This window comes from Gambusia affinis, linkage group LG11, assembly GCF_019740435.1.
Source record: "Gambusia affinis linkage group LG11, SWU_Gaff_1.0, whole genome shotgun sequence".
Taxonomy (NCBI): domain Eukaryota; kingdom Metazoa; phylum Chordata; class Actinopteri; order Cyprinodontiformes; family Poeciliidae; genus Gambusia; species Gambusia affinis.
The window spans coordinates 6,921,109-6,943,064 of NC_057878.1; the positions used below are offsets into that span (position 1 = coordinate 6,921,109).

At 42.4% G+C, this 21,956-nt stretch overlaps 1 protein-coding gene across 5 annotated transcripts in view; it reads right to left on the minus strand.

Annotated features, from left to right (window-relative positions):
* Nucleotides 1-5,130: 5,130 nt before the first annotated feature.
* sema5ba (sema domain, seven thrombospondin repeats (type 1 and type 1-like), transmembrane domain (TM) and short cytoplasmic domain, (semaphorin) 5Ba) overlaps nt 5,131-21,956 on the minus strand; it is a 229,250-nt gene continuing 212,424 nt past the window's right edge. For 4 of the 5 annotated variants that reach the window (XM_044132807.1, XM_044132811.1, XM_044132806.1 and 1 more), the window contains 5 exons: nt 19,312-19,482; nt 14,135-14,272; nt 10,943-10,987; nt 9,322-9,527; nt 5,131-6,773 (listed from right to left, as the gene is read on the minus strand). In XM_044132807.1, coding sequence (XP_043988742.1) covers nt 6,597-6,773; nt 9,322-9,527; nt 10,943-10,987; nt 14,135-14,272; nt 19,312-19,482 — 737 coding nt within the window. In that variant the 3' untranslated portion in view covers nt 5,131-6,596. The remainder of the gene's footprint in view (nt 6,774-9,321; nt 9,528-10,942; nt 10,988-14,134; nt 14,273-19,311; nt 19,483-21,956) is intronic. The other variant, XM_044132808.1, reaches the window with a different exon arrangement.

Here is a 21,956-nt window from a genome sequence, read left to right on the forward strand (position 1 = left end):
TAGGCAGTTGTTAGATGAGGTCTAAAGTTGAACAACTGTATTTTAAAGCTCAGGTTGTTATTAAACTTTGTCGACTACAATTTAATGTTACACTGAACCTTTCCTGTCTTATTGTTCAAAATTTCTGCACATTTTCCTCCATTAAAAGAATGAGTTCAGCCTCTGCGCCACATTAAAGAGAAAAACCGGGAGAAATCACACTTCCAGTAGAGCAAAGTGCAGTTAAATTAGATTTAAAGACGGCGTTGAGCTGCAGGAACATTGAATGTGAGTGGTGAGGATGAGAGCAGTAAGGGTAAAAGTACAGAATCACCTACCTACTGTAGAGTCTACAAAGAGCAGTGTGAATTTAATCTGGAATTTAATACTGCAGAATGGCAAACATAGAATAGCAAAGAAAATAAGTCGTGCAAAAATGACTATTATGGCAGCCGACTGAAGCGTTGTCCAAAAGCGTTATCTTTTCTTAAAATGTTAATAGACAAAAATGTAATATTTTTTTCCAGACAAAAAAAGGGGCAGAAAACTGACTAAAACTTATCAGTGAAAAACAGCTTATTGGCAATTGTCATCTGGCCATGAAGAAAGAAATCCTGCTTTTCTTCTACCATCCAGACAGACAGTCATAAATGAAATTGATTTTGGATGTTACAGAAAAAAAGAGAAAGTCCAAAATGGCCGACTTTCTGTTTGACTAACACTATGACATTTATTGCATTTTCTGTGCATTTTGAGGAGCTCTGCAAATGAACCAAATGTAATGTCTCTGTGATGAAGTAAGGTCAATGTGGACGATATTTTGAAAGTTGCCAGGAGGCGCTGTTGAGCCGTTTCTTCAGCGATTTTTGCGACGATTTTAAAATACGTCATTTTCACGCAGACGTCCGCCAACTTTGATGAGGTTTTGAGTATGATAAAGCCCCCGAAAAGCTAATTAATTTGACAGAACCATAATAACAAGAAGTAGAAACAGTACGATTACAATAGGCCTTCGCTGCTCGGGCCTAATTAGGCAAAGAAAGAGAACTGAGAACTGTTGGAGAACTGAAGCAAAAGTTTATATTGTGTTATTGCAGTAAAAAAGGTGTTTACTTTAAGGCTTCATTCCAAGAAATGCCAATAAATTGAAGTAGCCATATATATATATCATAGGTGTTGTGAAGGAATCACAGAGAGGTTGATCAATGCCTCTACACGGCAGTGATATATTCAGACACACTGAAGCGGTTGGAGCGTTAAAGCTCCTGAACGATCACTGGCTCATGGACAGAGACAGTCAATGTCTCCATCCCTGCAGTTTTTGGCCTGAGCTCCAGACATTTTGTGATCTGCCCATCCTGTCTGGCTGAGCCCACAACAAGGACGCGCCCGTCTGTCTGCCGGCCCGCTGCGAATTGGCTACGTAATGTGACGGCTTCCTAAACGGGCTGAAGTTGAACGAGCCTCTGCAGCAGCAGCAGCTGCTCGGCAAAACATTATCTACAAACATACACCTCGGGCGCTATCGCTGTATTAGCATAAAATTCATTACTACTGCTGTGCTTTAGATCGTGATTATTAGCAAATATTTAATTAGCCAATCAAACCACAGTGGAAATCTGCAGATATTTAAAGAGTGAGAACCATCATTTCTTTTTTTTTTCTTAACATTTTTTTTTCTTTTCAGCTGTTTTCAGACTTGTAGCTCAAACTAATTATATACATTTCCAAGTTAAAACTGGAGAAATATGTAAAAAAAAAAAGGCATGGAAGTAAAAGCTGGCACACTTCGAAAACAGTGTTGTGAGGAAAGATACTTACAGACTTTCAGACATTACGATTTTTTTTGGTTTTTGCTTTAACAAAAAGCAAAAACAAAGTGAGTGTGTGTGAGTATCACAATTTGTTGAATAATCTGAAATGTCAAAAATAGTTGTTTTTTTAAATACAGTGGAACACATTGCCTATGTAGTGAACACCTCACTTGAGTATCTATTACCATAAAATGTATAACTACTATTTACAAATATATATATATATATGCACACACTATTAAGAATCTCAATATGATTTCAGTTTGTAATTGTAGCATCAAAGTTTTTATTTGTGGCATTTCTATCTTTAATATAAAAAAGGGTCACAGAGGTCACCAGAGGTCAACCTCTCAAGGTATCAAGATGTGGGTATTGATAGGTTGGCAAGACACTGTAACTTCAGTAGCTGTACCATGTTGAAATAAAAAGCTGTATTACATTAAAAAAAAATAAAAGAAAAAAAAGATTTGATTTCCTAGTTTCTCTTCATTTGATAAAAAAGGTATTTCATCATGTGAAATGTTGACAAACTTGTAAACAATTGCCCAAAGGTAGGGCATCACTTCCAAGATAGCCAACCATAAACAAGTGCAGTGCTCTTTTTGTCCAAAACACAGACTCCATTTTTCACACGGCTGTTATCTTGTTTTTTAACACAACTCATTAACATCGGCGATCATCAGGAACCAGAACTCCCCTTGCTTACTTGTCATTGTCTTTAAGAGGGATGGCAGCGTTCCCACTGGCCCACCTTCATCTCCTCCAGCGTTCTCCTCCTCCGGCCCACTGGCTCCTCCCGCTGACCTCCTCCTGGCTGCCAGCCAGCCCGCCTCTGCTTCTGTTTGCAAGCAGAATCCCCCCACTGATAAATACTTTCAGCGGGCCCATTAATAACACTCTGTAATTGAGAGGTACGACGTAGAGTCAAGTAAACCTGGACGTGGCGTTTTTGTGCGTTTATGGGTTTCCAGCTGTGGGTTGGAGCTGCTTGGCCTGACGGTCACCGTGACGTTGAGTCGCAGTGATACGCAAATAGTGTTCTTCTCCGTTATTTATGAGGGCTAAAGACTGAGATCGCTTTATTTAGCGTCTCTCCTGCCTGTGACAGAAGCTGTTCTTCAGCTCCGATCTTGATTTTCCTGCGCAGCAGCAGCAGAATCATTTGTGGTGTGATGACAAAGCGCTGGTGTCTGGGCCACTGGCACCAGCAGTGATCCACGGGCACTCTGCTGGACACACCCTGACTACTTGGCTCGTTTGTCTCATCCATCTCTTCCCTCCCCACCACCACCTCTCTCACACAGCCAAGGATTTCGGCGCTGCAGTCATTTGTTGTCTCTGGATGAAAGGGAGGAGATGCCCTTCTGTGACACGTTTTGGGCTCAGACTGTTTCCACTTACCTGCTGGGTAGAGGAGCACATTTTACAGGCAGGGTAGTCTCTTATTTAATTGGACTAAATGATAATACCACACTTAATGTGATTTAGCTTTATTATATATTTCCCCCAATGAAATTCCTGCTGTGCAGTCAGTGCCACTGCGCGGTCTGCTACTCCCACTGCCGTATTTCACCCGGCACATCTGCCGGTTTGTGCAACAAGGAAGTCCGAGATGTTCATCCAGCTTCCAGGTGGAATCAACGTCTGTGGCGTTTGGCATCCAAACTGGGAATTAAAGTGAAGCGTTCCTGTCAGAATGCGTGCCTCTTTACATCTTCGAGAGAACAGAATTAAAAGTATCCCGATCATTTGAACGCCCTAAATCAACCTGAGCTGTCACAAGATGAGAGGATGCATTGTTTCCTGCTAAGCAGCTTACTGTGCTACATGCAAATGGTTTCATCAGCCAGCTGATTGGAGGAAGACGTATAAGGTCATCAAATAGAAACAGTATGCAAGAAAACATTAAGTCTTATCGAGTATATTTGGTCTAGTTTCTTGTGCAAATATCTTAGTACACTTGAAACTGGACAAAACTAACTTTAAAGTAACTTGAGTGGACCTCAGCACAGGATGCCCAAGTATGTGGGGCCTTAAACCAAGGCAAATATTTACTGCTCACTCTCACATCCCTTAAAAAAGTTAAAACACAACATAGACGTGTGAAGAGTTTTTAACTCGAGCTTCCATTTTCGCACTTACCCGTTTTTCACTCGGGGTCCTCGCATCCTCTTCCCTGTTCTCTCTTTCAATGAGATCACGGTCTAATCCGCTGGGTAATCCAAACGATTAGGTACACACACCCAGCTAGCCATAACAGTGACGTGTTGGCATCAAGGTTTATTGTCCTTAATCATGTACAATATACAAAAATATAGGGTACAAAAAAGTTCACAGTGTCTAAAAGGCAGTGATTATAGTCTACACGACAGGTCTAACAGTACACCTGGTAAGTTGCATAGAAGAGGCACAGAGCCTCACATCGCCGGGGGCCGGAGCTCAGGACGACCAATCGCGTGTCGAGCTTTTAGACCGGGGCCAATAGAAAATTAGAACGATCAAAATGATGCGTTTGTTTCCAGTTAGCTTATTTCATCTGATCCATATAGTTTTTGATTCCCGTCAGTGGTACAGCCAGTCAATCTTGTTTGTTTGGGCAGCTGGGGGGGGGACAGGGGGGGTCGCGTCAGCCACAGGCGGTAGGTCACGTCACGGAGCTCCGTCCCCAAACAAACCGCAGGGTTTATTGTGTACTTAGCTGCTGCACTTTTTTTATTTATTTTTTCTTAAACAACTATAAGGCTTCTCTCTTTTTTATTTTTAAACAAAAAATGTTAGCTATACAATATACAGTCATTTACACATTCCTCTTCAGGGACATTGAATGGGCAGGAGGCTGCCGCTCCTATATACAGATAGAGCTCTCGTGTCGTGCGTGTACATTAGCTTGAACGCGAGTTAGCCTGGCCAGAGTTAGCATTCATTGATCAGTGAAAATGTCCTTTTACAAACCAAGCTATAAATAATGTACATTCCACCAGGAGGCGCAACGCTGGATTTAGGATTAACATCTCAGATGTTCTGAAACAGAAAAAAACAAGCTGAACTCTGAAGAGCGACAGGATTTGGAAACGCTCGCACAAATAAAAACCGCCTCATGTGTATGAAAACATTCACATGGTACAAAACAAAGCAACCCTATTGTTTTCCTTTTGTGTTGTATTTTTTTCTGTTGCCACGCTAACAGTTCCCACTTTCACACATTCATTTTCTTCTATGCAAGCATAAGTTTTTTTTAAAATTCTTTTTTATCCTGTCTATTTTCAAGTAGGGGGCGGAAAGGATTGATTTTGTTAGTGTTCATATAAAAGAAACCAAAAAAAAAAGGAGACTTTAAAATTCATTGTTTTATTTATGTAACATTTCACGTGTTGACGATGCATTTGTTACGAAAATGAAATTAGAGAAGCAAGAATTATTAATCAGTTATATTCTTATTTAACAAAATATTCTCCTTCTATGCTACAGGTCATTGTGAACAGAAAACCGCCGTAAAAATGAAACATTTAGAAAAGAACAAGTGCCAGTCTGCTAGCTTATTCTACCATCATAGAAAAAAAAAGCCAAACAAACAAAACCCGATCCAGTTCTTCAGCACACTGGTCATATTTGATATGACCACTGAACTATTTAGCACTCAGTAGAATTTGCATTCATTCAGTGGAGAATTAATTGGAGAATCAATCAATCCTCTTCTTCGGGAGTCCTCGTTGTTCTCGGATGAAACAAAAAGAGAGGAAAAAAAACAAAAACAAAAAAACACCAGAAATGGGAACAAAATTCAGCCCAGGCACCCGCGGCATTCCCAAAGCTTTTGCAGTTCCGAACAGCCCCACCGGCTATGACCTTCAGACATGCACGTCCTCGTCTTCCAAAACAGGACGGCGACTTTGATCGAAGGCAGATTTAGACAATAATTCTCTCCAGCTGTGGGTGACGGTGCTTCATGTGAGTTTTCCCAAACAGCCTCACAAAAGCTTAATCAACTTTAAACTTCTTATCTTTCCCGTCGCGTGAAAATACCAACGGGGAGGACGAGAGAGCGAGCGCATTTCCTCCTCTACTCCACCGTGCTGATATCAATCTGTAATTTATTTTGTCGTCGACTTCATTCGGTTTTCTCTTTTGTTGTCGTCGCCTCGCCCTGTGCCGTGCGGCGAGGACGAGGAACACGTGTGCCCATTGTTCTCCGAAACTGCTTTTGTTGTCGAGGGACTCGAGTTCATTACAGGCCAAGAATGTTGTTTGTAATGGAGAGCCAAAAATAACAAGGGTAACTCTTATCCTGTAAAAAAGTAAACTTTTTTGTTGTTGTCGTTACCCCATCAGTCTTTGCAGACGGGGGTCGTCGACCCGGCACCTGCGCCGAAGCGGTCGCGACAATCTCCTCAAAGCCAGAGTTCGGCCTTTTGTTGACTTTCTTTTCACTTGTTCCCCACATACAGCGCTGGTGTTGACACAGCGACATCCCCGACAGAGTCCTTACAAAAACACACGCCCCCAGACTGGTTGCATAAGTTCTTGACTTTTTACCAGGAGCCGGGCTTTTGTCGTCCGGATCCACGTCTCTCGACGGAAAGTTCCAAAAGCAACCCTGAAAACACAAATGCCACCAGGCAGAAGAGACTACGGGTTCAGGGAGCTGACGGCGTAGAGCACAGAAACGTTGCCAAGCACTGAACAACATTTCAGTTCACATTGGCTCACTTATGTCACCATGGTACCGGCGTCCATTTGGGGCTGGGGGTGGGGGGAGAGAGAGAGCGAGATGGGGGTAGTGGAGGGTCATCGGCGGGCTGCGTCTCAGCTGTTGTTACTGTTGTTGTAGGTTCTGCATGGTGAGGGGGAGGAGTTGGGCTGGTAGTCAAACTTGCCGAGTGGTGTGGGATAGTAGGTGGTTGTGTAGACGTTGGTCTGCTGTAGCGGCGTCGGGTAGAAGTTGGATCTTTCGTCTGGCAGCAGGTTGTTCTTGTTCAGTGTCTGGAATGAAACAACAGAACGAATGAAGAGTTCAACATCTGCTCTTCTCTTACTCAGACATACTTGTTTTTTTGTGCAGCACCATTCCACTGTAATACACCTTTTACTGTTTTCCTGCTTCATGTGTTACAATTAGAAACTTTCGTCAAATGAAGAACTTTATATCTGTGTGATAGGATCAAACCTGTAAGTTAACTGTTCAACTCTTCCTCCAAATTTTCTATAGAATCTGATTCAGATCTTTGTGGTGGCTGCTCTAAAACGTTGGCTTTGTTGTCCCAAAGCCAATTTGAAATCAATGCAGAGGTACAGTAATGGTCGATGTCCGCTAGGAAAACCCATTTGTAACAAAGCTTTAACTTAATGTTCAAGATGGCGGATGGCGGCCTCCGTGCTTTGCTCTCTCGTACTTTCAATGCGAGTTTCTTTTAGGGCGTTTTCACACCTGACAGTCCGGTGGACTCGGTTCGATCGGGGAGCCAAATGGTAACATTTGTTACATTTTCAGCTGGTGCGGTTCACTTTCCCACTACACTGTGTCAAACCAACCAAACCCTTTGGAAAACCTGCTCACTTCCTCGCCTGTGGCGGTGCTGCACCTAAAACTGCTGAAGGAAACAACATGAGAACCTCTGTAGAAGATATGAGTGCTTCACAAAATTCAGACAAAAATGGAATGGCATCACATTTTAGCCGTTATAGGATTACTCTTATCTTTAAAACTCTCCTGCTGTATAGTCCACTTCCTGCTTTTGCCGTGGTCTTTGGTCCGCTTGGCATCGATAATATGCATGCAAACCGTGCCAGAGTTCACTTCAGATGGTCCAAGGTTGGAGGAGTTGGTGTGAATGCAGCCCTACTCTTTGCTGCTCGTCTCTGGCTACTTTCACCAAGAGAAGGACTCCTAAATCAAAATGTCCTCTCTACATATTTATGATTTGCACCGTTGGAGGCGCAGTGCTCTGCATATGATTTACCAGAAATGAAGACAAGGTTAGCAGGAAGGCATCCTTGTCAAACTTTAACAGCGGAGACCGTCCACACCCTCGCCCTCAAGCCATCTGGCTAATGTCCGCTTCCTGGCAAACCAGAAGGTCAAACTGCTGCTTCTAGACTCAAAAAAACTACAGCACAGGAAATTTTCATTTAGATAGCTCTTTTAAAGCTCACTTGACTCAAGTGACGTCATCTCCTTGTGGTACAGAAAACCGACATCTGGAAAATCTTTAAAGTACTATTGAGCATAATGGAGAACATCGCTGCAACACGGACTGCAACGATGTTGGTCGGTAGAGAAAAAGAATGTCTTGATGTTGTTGCTTGTGTGTGTGTGTGTGTGTGTGTGTGTGTGTGTTCATAAGCAAACAAAATGAAGGTAACAAATCTAATCTGAACCCTGTCAATCGTACTCAGTGCTCTAATACATCGGCTGACAAGTATCTAATGGAGCAACCAAGAATAAAAACGAGTCCAAAGCGCCATGTTTTATTTTCACGCCATCGCCAACTCGCGAGTAAAACTTCGTCGCCAACTCGCGAGTAAAAGCCGAATGTTTTCCAGGGGAAGCTTTGACTAATGTAATCCCATCTGAACAACTCTGGAGAACAAAGCAGGCAGATAATCAGGTTGGAGTCGGTGAAACACACGATCGGGGAGCTAACTTAAATTGGCCTGGAGCCGAGGGAACCTGCCGCACAAAAGTGGCGTTGTGCCCCCCCTCCACCCCACCCCACCTCGGTCTGAGACGGACCTAACCTCCGCAGTGTGCATTTGTCTGCGTTTCATCAAACCGTTTGATTTGGGGGGAAATCCTGTTGCTCGTTATTGAATTGCACTGAACAAAACACCACACTGAGCCATGCCACTTTAAAGACAACAAGGATGTCCAGGGTGCTGGACAGAACTAAACAAAGCAGAATTAAAGGAAGACAGACTGACGTTGAGAAGGAAGGAAACAGCCAGATAAAAAAGTGATAATAATAATAATACAGTAATCCAATAAATGAAACAAATAAAATCAGTCTCAGGCCACAAATGTGAGCCAAATCCAATTTTTTTCCCCCCTCCTATGCGCCCCACATCCATCTTCCACATGGTGGTTTGAATGACCCAGTTTAGACTTGTTTCACCCCTCACTCCAAAAATAAATAAATAAATTAAAAAACATCACATTTTTTGCCTCTTTCATATCTGGTACTAAGTTGGATACTTCTCCTGGTTCACATCCAAACTGGCTCCTGTACTGAAGCTGCAGTCAGTGCCCCAGAAGAGGCTGCAGCTATTAGCTGTACCTCCTGTATCTTAGCTTCCTTCATCTCCTCATGATCTTGTGATGCATCTTGTGTCACATCGTTCATTAGTGTGAATGACCAGCAAAAAAGGAGAAACAGATTTCAGCAATCATTTGGAATCGAGCATCAAGACCTGCTACGTGAGCAAAGTCAAAGTCTCATGTGGGCTGCAGTATTTAGATAGCCGAATGAACACAAGCACTAAACAGAACCGGAGCATTTGGAGCAGGATTATGTGAACAAACATCCGCTCCTACCTTAAACTCCATGGGTGTGTACTTCTCGTTCTTTGGTGTGGTGTTGCCTTTGTAGTTGAGGTGGTTCGGCGTGGTCGGGTGGATGACGGCGGACTCCTGCGAGGGCTTGTGGAACCGTTGGCAGTAAACGTAGATGAGGAAGGACAGCAGCCCCGCCCCCAGGAAGCAGGAAACGCCGGTGGCGATTAGGTGGATGGAGGTGAAGGCTGACGAATGAAAACGACACGGGAATGTCAGCAAAGGTCTGGAATATAATTTATTCAGGCGAGGGGATTTACATATCAGCCAATATCGCCGTGACGATCAGCATATTACCCTTTCACAAAAGTCGGTACTCGGTATAAATTGCTGTGCTCTTCAAGCCGGATCAGTGTGCTGTGATAATTCATCCCCACGCCACGACTTTATTCCCTTTTTATGGAGAACAATTTACAGCTGGGACTTCTCCCGCTGGAGCCGTTTTACTTTAGAATCGGTTCAAAGATGACATGCAAGGCTGCTTTATCCATCTATAACTGTACGGACATCTATAATTGGTTGGGGTAAAATTTGAAAAAGAGATTACGTCCTATTTAAATTTAAAAGAAATTTTTTTTTCTGTAGACATAAATGAAGTAAGAGGGATGGATCTGACTGAGAAGGTGAGGACCAAATTAAGAAGTAGGTAACAATAATTCCCAACCTGGGATTGGTAGGGAGTGCGTGGGGTTTTCAAAAGGAAAGGTCAAAAAGAAAACCACAACAGTTTCCGCCGGAGTCGATCCAGTTTTGAGGCGATGTACAGATTTACCTTCACAGGGAAAAATCTTTGTGAGGGAATGAATTACTTTACGAGTTGCTGACGTTAGTGAGTGCAATTTTCACATTTCCACAACCTTGATAAGTGCTAAAGTTTTCTGTATAATGTCACACTAAGATAACTTTGTACATAATATTAGCATGACATGCTAGCAGCTGAATATCTGGGCAGCAGAGACGATATTTCACAGTGGCAAGCGCCGCTCCTCTCCAAGTCTAAATGAGTTAAATTCACCTTTTTTTAAAAAAAAAAAAAACATTCTGCATATAGGAGGATATAATAAGGAAACTCTACTTTTTACATGGCCGGTTCCGTTAAGTTCTCTCATGTTATTGTAAAATACGCTGAAAAAACACTGTTGAACCAAAACATCTATTTTGACCTGCATTCAAATGTTATCACCCCAATTATGCTGCTGCTGCCAATGTTACTCTGCTCCACCATAACTCACCACAGCTCCTAAATGCCTGCTTGAACATTTCCACGCTTGGGTTGTCAGGTAAATAACATCTGAATGATTTATTTCTGTTACAACCTGCTTTCAACAATTATTCAGGGGACTGTGGGAAGCACCGTTTTATTTAATTTTTTTTTATTTATCTTTTTAAGTCTATCGAAAAACAAGAACGCACCAGACTCGTAAGAACGTGATCCTGTCTCTAGGATTTCACAGCGAGTGAAACGGCAAACATGTAAATGCGCATTCGATGCATGAAAACACACACGGCGTTCCAGACATCTGTGGGAAACGTAAAGGGAGTCGGAGGGGCGACGCAGAACCGGAACATGCACTGAGCTCGGACGAGCCGTTAATCCACTTACCTCCGCATTGTTGGTCCTTATCAAAACCAGATGCCGGGAGAATGACTGTGGAGAGGAGAGGAACACAAGTCAGACACACAAACGGGCATGCAAACACACACGCCCACACACAAACATGCATGTGTTCACTGTGCCCCGGAGAAACGGGCTTCAGAGCACAAACGTCGACTGTGAAACATGCAGGAATGAGAACAAGAAATGAGGAACATGAGAAACTGAAATGAGTTCACCGTGTTGTCGATTAGTTTTAATTTCATGTGTCGGTGAAACCTGAAACTCGACACTCTCTCCCAGGTTTCGTTGGACCTCTCTTCACTAGAGACGCTTTACACCAGGAAAACAACTTTACTTGTCCAGTGCATCCTGTCTTTCTGCAAACCTTTCCCCCCGAAGCGAACAAGCGCGCGCACGTGTGTCCGCGCGAGTTGACGCGTTTTATTGCAGAACCACATTTGCTGATTAATTTTCTTTGCTAATATTTCCTCCCACCTCCTTCTCCTCTTCTCCCTCTGCAGGAGACCTCCGCCGATCCCTTCCACGGCCTCACTGAACTGTGCAATAAAGTCTAATGTGATTTGCTGTTTGTGACGTCCCATTAATATTAATCGCCTTCATCTCGACTCGTTAGGGATTCAGAGACCGGAGGGTCGCGAGCCGGCGCCGGCGGGCCACGAGAGATCATTTCAGGAGAAAGTTTCTGAGATCCGCATCAGCATGACAAGGTGTGCTGAGGGCCGACCGGGTGAACTGCTGACTTACTGAATTTCACACAGACCTCATTATGCGCAATTAACAAACAGAGACTTGGCTTACAGCGCCAGGATGTGAACTACACACACGCACACACACACACACACACACACACACACACACACACACACACACACACACACACATCAACATGTTTGTGTTTACCAAAGCTTATGACCTAGGATGACAGTGGGGATGAATTTTAATCATGATGATTCGTATTCAACGACAAGACGAGTCCTGGGGGCTAAAAGGTGAATTCAGTGTTTTATTTTTAAATTTTTTTAAAAAGAAGCTACTTGCAGCATTTTGTAAAGAGAAACTAACAAAAGGATGCGTTGAACATACAATCGTATGACTAAGAGGAATCTAAACAATAACTTTAGAGCACAAAACTATTGCTTAGACCAAACAGCTTATCCATGTCTAAATACTGTTGGACCGACTGCTTCCTCTCACCACTGATGTAAAAATACCCAGGAGAATTTCAGCTCCAAAAGAATAATACTGGAAAAACACACACACACACACGCACACACACACACAACTGCGCAGAGTCTTTCTTTCCAGGTGAACAGAATTAGAGCGCCGTTTGTACGTGTCGTCACCAGCGGCGAAAATGTGTGAAAAGAATTCAGATAAATGAATTTGTTTTAACGCTGTGTGGGATGAATTAAATATGCCGTTTCAATACAGCTGCTTATATGGATGTTTTTTTTTTTTTTTTAATTGACCAATAGCACATTGATTAGCCTTTAAAACAAACGCAAGTGATTTTTAGCTTTTTGAAATTTTATATTTTTTAAGTCAATCAGAATTATTACGACATTTTTGAAGGATTATCCCTGCATTTTACTCCTGAGGTAATAAAAATAGTTCAGAGGGACCCATTATTCTGCATCAGCAGGCGGGAGAAGGAACCATATTCACTTTTAACCACAAACAAACTTCCTGTTGGAGCAATTGCACCAAGAAGTGTCACAGATTCACCTTGTTTGAGAGCTTTAACAGAGACAAGAGTATTTTGTGTCCTATGGTTACAACATAAACATGTAAATATGGCTAAACTCTGCAGGAACCATGAGCTTTGATCTGCTGAAGCTACAAGGCCACATGTTGTGAGGAACAAACGAGAAACTAAGGGTGAAGATGTCAAAAAGCACCAGATTGGATTATCTGCGTTATCAGAGTTTCAGACTCTCCCAATCGCCATGGAAACCTTGTTGAAGTGCATTGAGAAATCAAGCCACAAACGGTTGAGCAGATACAGAATCACCCATCGCCTTCCTTTTTTCCCTTCCCACCTTCCCGCAAAAGGAAAACTTCCTGAAGGGGGCGATGTTGCGCAGATCTGCTCCTGGGTTCAGACGTGGGTGCATAAACACACACATTAGTGTTGCCACTCTGCAGCACTTCTCAGCAGGCAACCCTCAACTCAGGCAGTATCAGGAATCCGCCAAACATTTGGCTGGTTTTGCAACAGAGTTGAGGAAGTCAAACAGCCTCCAAAGCAGCATTCAATGGGAAAAGGACTTGGATTAAACATGGACTACCGGTAAGACGATCACTGGACTCAGTTGAAATGTGATTTGACTTTGGTTTTGCACTTGACAAAAAGAAACGCAGAAATTATTGAAGGAACAGTTTGCACTGCTAGGTTGTTGTTGTTGTTTTCTTTTCCTACAGTTTAGCTCTATTAAATGCATATTTAAGATATTTAATGTAAAAACTTATAAGTAATTCTAAAATGTTTGGATTTGTTTGATTCAGCCAAACACAGAATTCAATAATTTAATACTTGAATTCATGGTTAAAATTGTGAAAGAAGTGAATGTCTAAGGTGAAAAATGGTTAATTGGTCATTAAGAGAAAATAGTAACTTTAAACCAAATGTTTCAAATGTATGTTAAAACATTTAGAGATCACTTTGTTGTGGTTATGAGACCACGCCATTAAAAAGGCTGGGACTGTTACACATTCAGTTTGATTAATTACATATATTTTAATGTGTTAAAAATTGCTTTGTTTTTGTTTGCTACACATTGAAAAGTCCAGAGCAGGAACTGTTGCATTCGTGTGTTCCTGGTACGGCGCGTGAATCAGCAACAGACGTCCTCAGCGCCCACACTGCATATTTTTATAGAAGTCTCATTTTATTTTATTTTTCCAAAGTTCAGTGAATAATCAGGGGTTCCAGAAACAATTGGAAGCTGGATGGGTAAACTAGGACTTTACAGCAAATCTGATGGTTGAACAAATATCTTTGTTGGTGGTCATTCAATGATTTAGCAGCAAAAAGGGTTTTTGAATTGAAAATGTTGCTCATTCTGTCCACGCGATTAATTGGGATTCTAATCGAGCCCCACAGCTTCTCCTTCTGCGTTGGAACGGCCAACCTCGTGGCATCCTGGAAGGAGAGTTTAGGAGAGTCGACTGGCTCACCGGGGATTTCGTTGCAGTCCCTGCGCTGGGTGCTGTTCCCCACACAGGGGGCGCTCCCCTGAGCGCCGCAAACCCGACTCCTGGTCTGGAAGCCGGAGTCGTCGCAGGCTGACCACAGAGACCAGGCCATCCATCCGCCTGAAAACAGAGGGAACCGGGGAGACAAATCAAAAATAAAGAACGACATTCAGAGGGTTAAGTTAGACCCAGAGTGGACTGGAAGCCATGTGGCCTCCCCCAAGCCGTCACCACCAAGCAACCCAAACGCACCAAAAAGAGGCAAAAAAAAAAGGTGAAACCTAAAGACTGTTTAGTGCATGGCAGAGATATTTGTCTCCCAAGCCAGGCTTCAGTCCTGTTTCCCCGCAGCAGGCAACCAAGCAGTAAACCGAAGCTCCTGTCCAATAGGAGTCAAAGAAAAAAGAAAACCTCCCGCTTTCAGAGCCTCCCTTTGAACTGCACACTTGTTGCACTCTTCTGCCCTGCATTCAAGAGCAGTGGAGTGGAGGGGGCACAGGGTGCAGTGATGAAAGACCGACGAATGAAAGACCGACGAATGAAAGACCGACGAACAAAGTTGGTTTGGTGCTCAGCTTGCTCAACAGCTTTGGCAGAAGGAAACTCTGTCAAAAGAAAAATGACGGACCGCTTTTACCTTTCCTATCAGTCCCGGATCGACCAACCTGCCGCTTTGTGAGCACAATCTGTTCCCTCCTGTCAGCGAAGGCCTCTGGGCAAATAAAACACCAAGCAGCTGTTACATCCTCCGCTCTTGTTCGTATTCCATCCAGAAAACGCAAGCTATGCACAGCTCACATGACGACATGTACCAGAGAGGCTGCTGGGTTTCAACCTTGATCGACTCCGACCGGACCAGCCGTCGAGAGGCGGTACTGTGTCACACTTACAGCAATGTTTGGTGGCAATAAGTGAAGAAGAAAATGTAATTTTTAATGTCGGTGAGATGGTTTTGGTCACAGAGACGGGAGAAGGTCTGGAAAATGTCGAGACGTGTCTGTCTGCCATTCATTCAGGCTGCGAGATGGCGAGAAAGAGTGAGACTTACAGAAGATAACGAGAAAACTTCGGCGTTATTGTAAACGGTCGTGGCAACTTCAGTAATGCCAGTTGTGCGAAGCGTGTTATTCTCATAATGTCAGATGCTAACACGTTAGCATCTGACATCATCTGAAGCTTTTCTGTGACACAAGAGAGGTGAAGTACTGATCCGGAGCGAAAGCGTACATAAACAGAACTCACGACTGTAAGATTTACGCTTCCCCTTCAGAGACAAATAACAAAAACAATGGCGGTTAGCATTGTGCTACTTCACCTGTTTAGCTTAGCACAACTTCTGATAAGGTATATCTATACTTTATGAGCACTTTGCTCATGGGAGACAGGTTACTGCTGGAAGCCAATGAGGTGGAACCTAAGTGTCAAAAGCTCATGCGTGTTGGATGACATGCTAAAATCACAGCGCCATCTAGTGGCCTGGCATGACAACTACAGCTGACTCGAGGCTTCTTGCTGGTGCAGACTAAACGCTGAACTTTTTCCCAATCAACATCAGAAAGTATTGGCAGTTTTCAGGCAGCAGAATGGGCTGAATAAACGGATTACTGCCTGACATGTGAGGAGCAGGCATGAGATTCAGCATTATAGATCTACAGGAGAAGTCCAAACTGGCAGGTACAACTGTACAAAAACCAACAATCGGAGGTTATCCGACAAAGTTTGATTGTTGTGTTTTATTGAAAATTTGAAATAAAATGACCTCGAACAGGAGCGTCAACTAACCCAGTGACTGACAGCCAGTCGGTAATTACACATGCACAGAGAGCTGTTGCAGCAGGACAACCCCCGATAGATGAGGGTCTTCCTGCCCACCTGCGTATGAGCAGACAAGCAGACAGATTGGGCCTGATGTGGGGTTAACCGGATGTGTTGGTTCACGTCAAACAGGAAAGCACTAAGATGATATAACAGAGCCTGACTGGTGTTTAGTGACGGGGGCGGGGGCACGAAGCCATTAGGTGCTCTTTGTAATTACCGGGGAAGCTGGCGGTATGCATTAGTCCCTCTGTGAATGACAGTTTGATTGATTCAGAATGAAAAGCATCTGAGAGAAATGACAGCTCAGGAGACGCAGTCGTTTAATACAGACGGACAACAACAAATGCAAGTCAGGCGTCGAAACGCAAGCTTTACACATCAACGACCCCGGATCATTCCGGATTTATAAAAAAAAAAACAACACACACTGGTCATTTGATATTAAAAAAATGAAGAATCAGAGTGGGGCTAAAACCCTAGGAGATCTGATGCCGGACCTCTAATCGTCTCGGATTAGGAAACTGTTGTCATGAATCTTTCAGTGACCATGTGGGAACAGAAAGGAAGAAGATGATTCTTATACTTCCCACGCAGCAAGTCGCTCATTCTGTCTGGGCAAAAGTCTGAAACGTGTGGCATGCACACGGTATTTATTCATCCTACTTTACTTTGTCGCCTGTAAGGAAAGTAGGGACAGTAGGAAAGTAGAAAAAACAAATGTTTGATAAACCAGCGATTGTTTTTAGGTTTCCCCACTTGCAAAGAATGGAGAGGCCTGTAATTACATTGTAGGTACACCTCAACTGTGTACGTATAATTGTTAAGTAGTTCATTTGCATCTTATTGCAGAAAATAAATATTTGACACAACATAAAACGAGAAGTTAATATTTGATTCAGTTTAAAAATGTCTAATTGATTCCATAAGGGAAATTGATTTAATTAATTTCCAGAAACTTTTGTTCACAATAACAGAGGTCAGAGGTCTCCTGCAGCTCTTGACCGAGTTTGCACTACAGCAGAAATCTTGGCTCTACTCCTCCATGCATAGCTACTCCAGACTGCTCAGGTTTTGGGGCTGTTGCTAGGCAACGCAGAGTTTCAGCTCTCTCTAAAGACTTTCTATGGAGTTCAGGTCTGGAGGCCAACTAAGCCACTCTAGGAACTTGAAATGCTGTTTACTGGGAAGAGACGCGATGATTACTCTGAAAAGTTGTAAAGATCCAACACTCGGGTGCAAGAAGCTCTCAAGAGGACAAGCAACGTCATGCACTCAACAAATCTGGCCTGACGAGAGACGAAACAAGAAGTCCAGTTCGATGTTTTCCACAAGCAGGGACACAGCAAGCCCCCTGGGAAGATGCTTTGGGCCCACAACCCTGAACCTAGTGACTGCACTGACTTTCACTTCACACTGAAGCTGCACCTCATGGCGTTCTGCCACATAGAAACACAACAAAGCATATTGATGATTGTGGCTACGACTTCGACAACACTGCGAAAACACAAAAACCTCACCGAGGATTTTTGTCTAGTTCCTAGTGGGAATATCTTAGCACACTTCAAATGAAACAAAATAAATTTGAACATCACTTTCCAGCAAGACACAGGAGCTAATTCCTAAATATAGATTTTTTTTTAAAAAAGCACTAGTACGACACAGGCAGATGATTTCACTTATAAAATAGGAGAAATGTTTTCCAACAGTATTAAGGAATGATTGGCTTACAACCAACTCCTCTATCATCTTGCTGAAAGGCTACATGTAAGTTAGTTTTGTCTTATGTAAAGTGTGCAAATATATTTGAAGTAGAAACCAGATATAAAATATGTAGATTCTGTGTTTTTATAGTAAAACTGCAAAAAAAAGTAAAAAAGTTCAAACGGAATGAATTGTTTTAATTTTGCTAAGGAGTTGTTGATGCATAACCCACTGTAAATTATGTAAGTCAACAGCTTTAGAAAACGCCGTAGTGGACAGTTAGTTTTAATTATTTATTGCTTTATTGCTCATCTCCAACTACTGCTTGCATTTTCTTGGCTACTTCTAGCGAACGTGGGATCTCAATGATTTTGCAGCCTGGTAGAAAAACCCGCTGGTAAATGTTTCTGTGTTTTGGAGCCTACAAACAAAATTCAATTTACCTCCACAGCGACTCCAGTGAGAGGAAATTTTTTTTAGGAGAGTGAAAGTTAAAAAAAAGTTACGAGGAACCTCCAGTGAGTGCTCACAACTTAACTGAACCAAGACAGGAAGAATAAGAAACTCCAGGTTCCACTGAATTGTGAGTTATAAAAACTCTGAGTGTACAAAGAAAAAACAAACAAACTTTATGAGATCAAATGAATGAGATCTTGGGATTTCCCCCCCCCCACCCCATGTTTTAAATGGCTAAATTAAAAAAATTTAAACATTACACTCTGATATCTTTAATAATATCAACACCCTGGTCACAGACGCAATGCCAAACATTCGGATGTGTTTCCATATGCATCACAGCAGGAGGGCGTCTCTTCTTGAAGCTCCTCAGAGGAGTTGCCATGGCGCTCAAAGCTCCAGCTGCACAGCAAGAGGGGCAGCTTGTTTTCTCAGCATGAATGCTTATCTACCCATTTCATGTAAGACTCTCTTAATTCATTAGAAAAAGAAAAAAACAACAACAATCAATTATGAAGCTGACTCACCAAAGGGGGCAGCACAGGAATGATGGAGACCCACAGAGCCATGCGGAAGTATTCAAACCCTTCTTAACCTTTTGTCACGTTAAAATCACAAACTTCAATGTATTCCAGTGGGATTTGGTGTTTGAACTCAGCATATATGATGCAAATCTTTGTATTTTGAGCTTTTCACTGGAACGACAGGAGCGTTTGAAAGTCTCAAGACATTTTTGCCCTTTCTTTTTTTTGCAATTTAGCCGAAGCTGACTCTGATTGGAGGAATCTTTTCGAGTCTAGCCACAGATTTTCATTTGGACATTTATGTGTCATTCAAACACAGAATCATTTGATATAAACCACGCCATTGTTGTCCACATTTTGATTGAGATTATTTGTGTCCATGTTAACGTATCTAAATGGGGGCTGAAAATAAATGTGTGAAGTTTCATTCGGAACTACTTGCAATTTTGAAAAGCGTGGATATCGCTTCTCACACTTACACAAAACGTCTCCTACGTTGTGCGCTATTTCTGTTGGTCCATCACGTAAAAATCCCAGTAGGATTTGTGGTTCTAATGAGGCAAAATCTGAAACACTGCAGAGAGCAACACACATGTTGTTGAGAGGTGCTGTGAACACCCAAAACCGAGTTGTGACGTTGAATTTTAAGCGAGAGCTCACCGTCACAGGTGTGTGTGTTGCACAGGGCCTCCTCGGTGTGCAGGCCGATGCAAATGTCTCCTCCGCTGGCGGGGGCGGGGCTGTTACAGGAGCGTGTCCGCTGGTAGTGGCCGCTACCGCAGCCCACCGAGCACTGAGACCAGGGAGACCAGCAGGACCAAGCACCTTTCACTGCAACACACACACACACACACAGAGCTACATTAGTTTATCCTGCCTTTGTGTATGGTGCAAAGCAGCATGGAAGCCATTCAACACTGAAATATTACACTCTGTGAGGAAAGGCAACCCTGGATTCATTTCAGTTTCTATCTAATAAGAAAATGTCCACAGGGGTCAAATGACTGAACTCCAAGAAGAGCAGGTCGAGGGAGATGTTATGGGAATACTTATAGAAATGAAGCTGCGGATTTAAAGGGCAAACAAATACAATATGAGTGAAAACAACTGTTTTCTGATTTTCTGCAAGGTTGTGCGCAGATGTGTTCAAGTGGGTTTATTTTCAAGTCATTTAACTCTTACGGTAGCCCTGTCTCAGTGTTTTTACATTTTCCACATCGAATACCACAGAAAATATTACAAGTGAAAACAGTAAATAAATGTTGTTGTTGTTAGCCTCTGACATATTTGAAAAAGGAGTTTAGCAGCAGACCAAATATAAACAACTCAGAAATAACCGGTTCTGAAGTCAAACCTTTACAGATGTTTGCCAGATGTCTGTGGTCTGCTGCCCTGTGAAACATGGAGGACGGCAGTGGTAGGTGTCGTTTGAATTCTCCAGTTTGTACAAATAAAAACAAGAACCAGGAACAAAATAATCAAGCGGATCCTTCAGCCGTGTGCGTAAGCAGAAATATACTGCTGAATATGTGACTGGTTCATGCAAACAGTGTTGCAGTTCATCACCTAAAAGCTACTGTTCCTCCATCTACGGTAAAGTAGTGCTGCTACGCACAGTCAGTCAGCTGGCTGAAAAAAAAAAAAAAAAAACGGCTATATGTTGTTTCTTTTTTACAAGAGAGAGCAATTTGGAAATATTTCTGGTTGGTCTGACTGTTTGGCTTGTATTCTGTATTACTGGCAATAGCAGTTCATTTTAGTTCAGATTTGGGCCCAGACTCTCAGGCAGGACTCTCCATGATGGATATCTGCAATTATTTTTAATGTAGGTATAAAAATGTATTAGTGTGGGAATCTAAAATCAATTAATGCAACAGATGTATTTCACTAGTTAGTGTTTAAAGTCTCTGTTCAACTCAAATGTGCCTAGAAATACCACCGAAAGCTGACAAAGTCACTGGACAACTGCATCTGGTTTTGTTTTGTGTGAAAATCAAAATTTAGCACAGAATTAAGTTTACAATGCATGACAAAATGAAGCCTAACAAAGCTGCACCCATTCTATTCCAACCCATCAAACTGAGTTTTCCACACATCCCACAACATTAAATGCAATCTGTCTTCAACTTCTGTACGCTCCATATATTTACACCTGTTTTTTTGGTAAACTAGGGATGACTGTGGGACATGAACAACACGTTGGTACCCTTCTGCTGCCGTCTCACTGATCACACCTCCTCCTGCATCTTCTCCTACCTGAGTAACGTACTGATTTCTTGGAGGAGGGGGACTGCTAATGCCTCGTCTGATCTAATCAGAAAAGTGTGGGTGACTCACTGACCGTCTGGTTGACTGGCTGATGTCTGGGAGGCGTCGTTGCCAGGTAACCTGAGAGGCAGACTGGAGACTTGTTTAGCAGAGAGGACGACAGAGAGCGAAGCAGGATGTTACTATTTAACGCTAACCGGCTCTCACAGCGAGCCACATCTCTGACTGATTGAGTCTAACCTGACTGGAGGAGCATCTGACTCACCGAGTTACAGCAAGTCACACCGATAAACTAGAAATGTAAAAAATATTTCCTTAGCTAGAACAGATTTATCAGGCAAATTAAGTTCTACTTTTTAAAATTTTGGTAGCTATAAAATGACACTCATGCTTGGTGCTGCAGTTTTGGTTCATCCAGGACGTTTCATGCCAACCGAGTGTCAATTTGTACATGGGAACATTTTGTACCTGCTTTGACAGACAATTACCTGGAATAATCTTCTATATCCCATTTATAGTCTATAATGAGAAAATGCTACAATTCTTATATTAAATCAACCAGCAGGTACGGTTAGCTGCCTGGGGACTTCATCCGTCGTCATATTTTAAACGTTTTTAACGTTCCCAATCTATGTTCTAAAAAATAAATTAGAACATAGAGTAATAAACAGTTTTCAGTTTAAACATTTCGAGGACCTACGTTTATGAAAACGCTCAGCTAAAATTAAACTGTAGGATCAGTTTAATTACTTGAGAGGCAATTAATGCAACAGATGTATTGCATGTAAACAAACCAGGCACAAGCTGGTTTGTTTACAGGTACAAAATTGCTAAAATGTTGACAAAGTTGAGTTAAAAGTGGGGAACAGATGCAAACTGGAGTTGTTCTCTGTGAAATAAATAGGATAAACAGTTTTGATGTTTTATATTAGCTACATTTTGGCTCTCATTAGCCAAAGAGTTCTGGTTATCAATCAAAAATCAAGACTTAATGGGCAGCGACAAATAAATCTGGTCAGATTTTAAAAAAAATTCCA